The sequence below is a fragment of the Otolemur garnettii genome, unplaced genomic scaffold (assembly GCF_000181295.1).
Source record: "Otolemur garnettii isolate 467f Iridium unplaced genomic scaffold, OtoGar3 scaffold00010, whole genome shotgun sequence".
Taxonomy (NCBI): Eukaryota; Metazoa; Chordata; class Mammalia; order Primates; family Galagidae; genus Otolemur; species Otolemur garnettii.
The window spans coordinates 1,795,491-1,797,996 of NW_003852405.1; the positions used below are offsets into that span (position 1 = coordinate 1,795,491).

The 2,506-nt window shown below is 52.8% G+C and overlaps 1 protein-coding gene across 2 annotated transcripts in view; it reads right to left on the reverse strand.

Annotated features, from left to right (window-relative positions):
* Nucleotides 1–2,506, reverse strand: part of LOC100943721 (glutathione S-transferase Mu 1) — a 34,281-nt gene that overhangs the window by 18,224 nt on the left and 13,551 nt on the right. The window contains exon 8 of one of the 2 annotated variants that reach the window (XM_012801687.2): nt 2–508. The exons of the other annotated variant lie outside the window; for it this stretch is intronic. Coding sequence (XP_012657141.1) covers nt 416–508 — 93 coding nt within the window. The 3' untranslated portion in view covers nt 2–415. Of the gene's footprint in view, nt 1; nt 509–2,506 lie in introns of those variants that run through there. 2 annotated transcript variants of the gene reach the window in all.

Consider the following 2,506-nt stretch of genomic DNA (forward strand, 5'->3'; position numbering starts at 1 on the left):
GTGTGTTTAGGCTTTATTAGGCATCAGACCAAGATCCAGCCAAGGGGCAGGGCCTGCACACCAGGGAGTCCTGACCTTTCAGGGCAATGCTGAGAAACTTGGGGTCCATTCGGGCTTCTGAAAGCACAGACAAGCACTGATGGGAAAGATGGTTAGGCTGGCATTAGGACAGGAACAGGTGATGTTATAAGGGAGACTTTGAGGAAGGAAAGTGTAGAGGTGAAGCCTGCATGAGGAAAGGTCAGATTAGAAAAAGGGTGCCAATAAGGCCTTGAGGAGGAGAAAAGAGAAGAAAGAAACATAAAGGAACAAAAAGGCTGGTGCCAGGCAGTGAAGGGAATCTGGCTATTCTCCAGGGCCTCAGGCGGCAGGCACAGTGCTGGCTCCATCGCCCATCTCCTGGTATCACAGAACCCTATCTTTTGCCGACCCACATTGCCATCTTTCCAAACAAGGGGCCTTGGACAAATTGGCCACGCTTCATGTAGGCAGAGATCTTCTTCAGGCCCTGAGGGGGGAAAAAATAAGGCCAGAGCTCAGGGTCTGCTGCCCATGATGGCTGCAGCAGCCCCATGGCAGGCGCAGCACTGCAGGGCCCACAACCTTCCTTCGCGGGCTCAAGTGCAAGACCATTGCCGGTCTCCCAGGGTCCTGGCTCTGCTACCTACACTCTTCCAGACTCCTATAACTAATGGCATCGGTACCTAAATAAGAGCTACCACTGATAGAGACATTATAGCTCAGTGCTATAAAATCCCCTAGTTACTACAATGTATGCTCAGGAAATCTGGCAACTACCCTGCAAGATCAGTTCTAATATCACAATTCCCCAGAAGGTACACAGAGGTTCAGCAACTTCCTCACCTGAACACAGCTACTACATGGAACAATACTGATCACAGCCTGCCTCTTCCCCTTTGCAGCTCTGGGCTTTCTGCCCAATTCTCCTCCTCCCATTCTCCTAGAGGAGGTCCCTGTCTGCACATTCTCCTTTGTCACAGGGAGAATCTTGCTTGCCTGGCTTTGCCACACAGGGGAGGGACCTCCAGCAGTACAAAGGGGCTCAGAACAGGCCAGTGTAGCCTGCAAGGGAGCCCAGATCTCACCCAGTGACTCAGCAAAACCAGAATGAAAGTGGAGAAGGGCTGTGGGCCAGCAAAAGGAAGGCCGGGCCAGGCTGAATTATTCCCCATAAGCAGAAATGCCACACCTCTCCACTGGTACCTGAGTCCAATCTCACTGTGCCCCAACCTAACTCACCTATAGCACTGCTACAGCCAACCAAGCCAGATGGCACTCGAGTGCCCTGTGCATGATTCTACCAGGACAAAGTGCCCAGATAATTTCTAAAGGTTCAAGGAGATCCAGGATTCCATGTACCCAAAGAGCCAGGCTCGGGCAGGCCACAGGCTGCAGCCCTCAGCTGTCCTCCCCTGCTCTCTCCTCCCACTAACTCTTGTATAATCCCCAAGGCCACTCAGCCTAGCCAGAACCAGAGCTGATGAGAACCAGCTGAGATAGCAGCTCTCTTGAGTGGAGGGGAAAGAAAACATTGAATGACCTGATGGACTAACACAGGGGTCCTCAAACTGTTTAAACAGGGGGCCAGTTCACTGTCCCTCAGACCACTGGAGGGCCAGACTGCGGGCCCCAGGACAAGTCGGCTGCTAAGCAGGACAGGCAGCAGCGGTAAAAACACCCAGCAGGCTAGATAAATGTCCTAGGCGGGCTGCATGTGGCCCACCGGCCGTAGTTTGAGGACCCCTGGACTAATGCTTTGATCCCCAGATCTGTCCCTGTTTGTAGATCTCAAACAAGTTGACTACAGGTGACCTGCCCGAAGGTGAACCCAGCTGGTACCACTTACACCTCACAGCCAGGCGTACCAGCAGCTCCCCCTGCACTCACTTCCAGATGGAAGTGGTCATCTGTGCTTCTCCACTGCACCTGACACCCTGCCTTGTGCAGACAGCAGCAGTGAATATGAGCTAAAAGAAGCGTACTCCCCTCACATAGAGCACACTCAGGAGCCTGGAGGGAAGAGGACACTTCAAGATCAACTCCCTCAACAGGAGCACCCACATCTGCACTCGAATCCAGCACTGACTGTGGCCTTGGTGGCATCTCAGGACCCGCCACGTGAGGATCCAATGGCAGCAAACCATTCTGGAGATGAGGTATGAATATTGTCTGTGTCTTGGGTACTGGATCTCAGTCCTACCTGTGTCACTCCTACAAATGCCAGTCACATGCACACACTTGGAATGTCCTGCCTCTCCCATAGTGTCCCTTTTCCCTTTAACATAAAAAGGGGAGAGCCCGGGGCGGCGCCCCTGGTTCCAAGGAGTAGGGCGCCGGCCCCATATGCCATAGGTGGCAGCTTCAAACCCAGCCCCGGCCAAAAAACTGCAAAAAAAAAAAAAAAAAAAAGTGGAAAAAGAAGCTTTCTACTGTTTAAAAGAAAGGGAGAGCACAGACTGCTGCCCTTGGAGGCCAGAGGCTGACA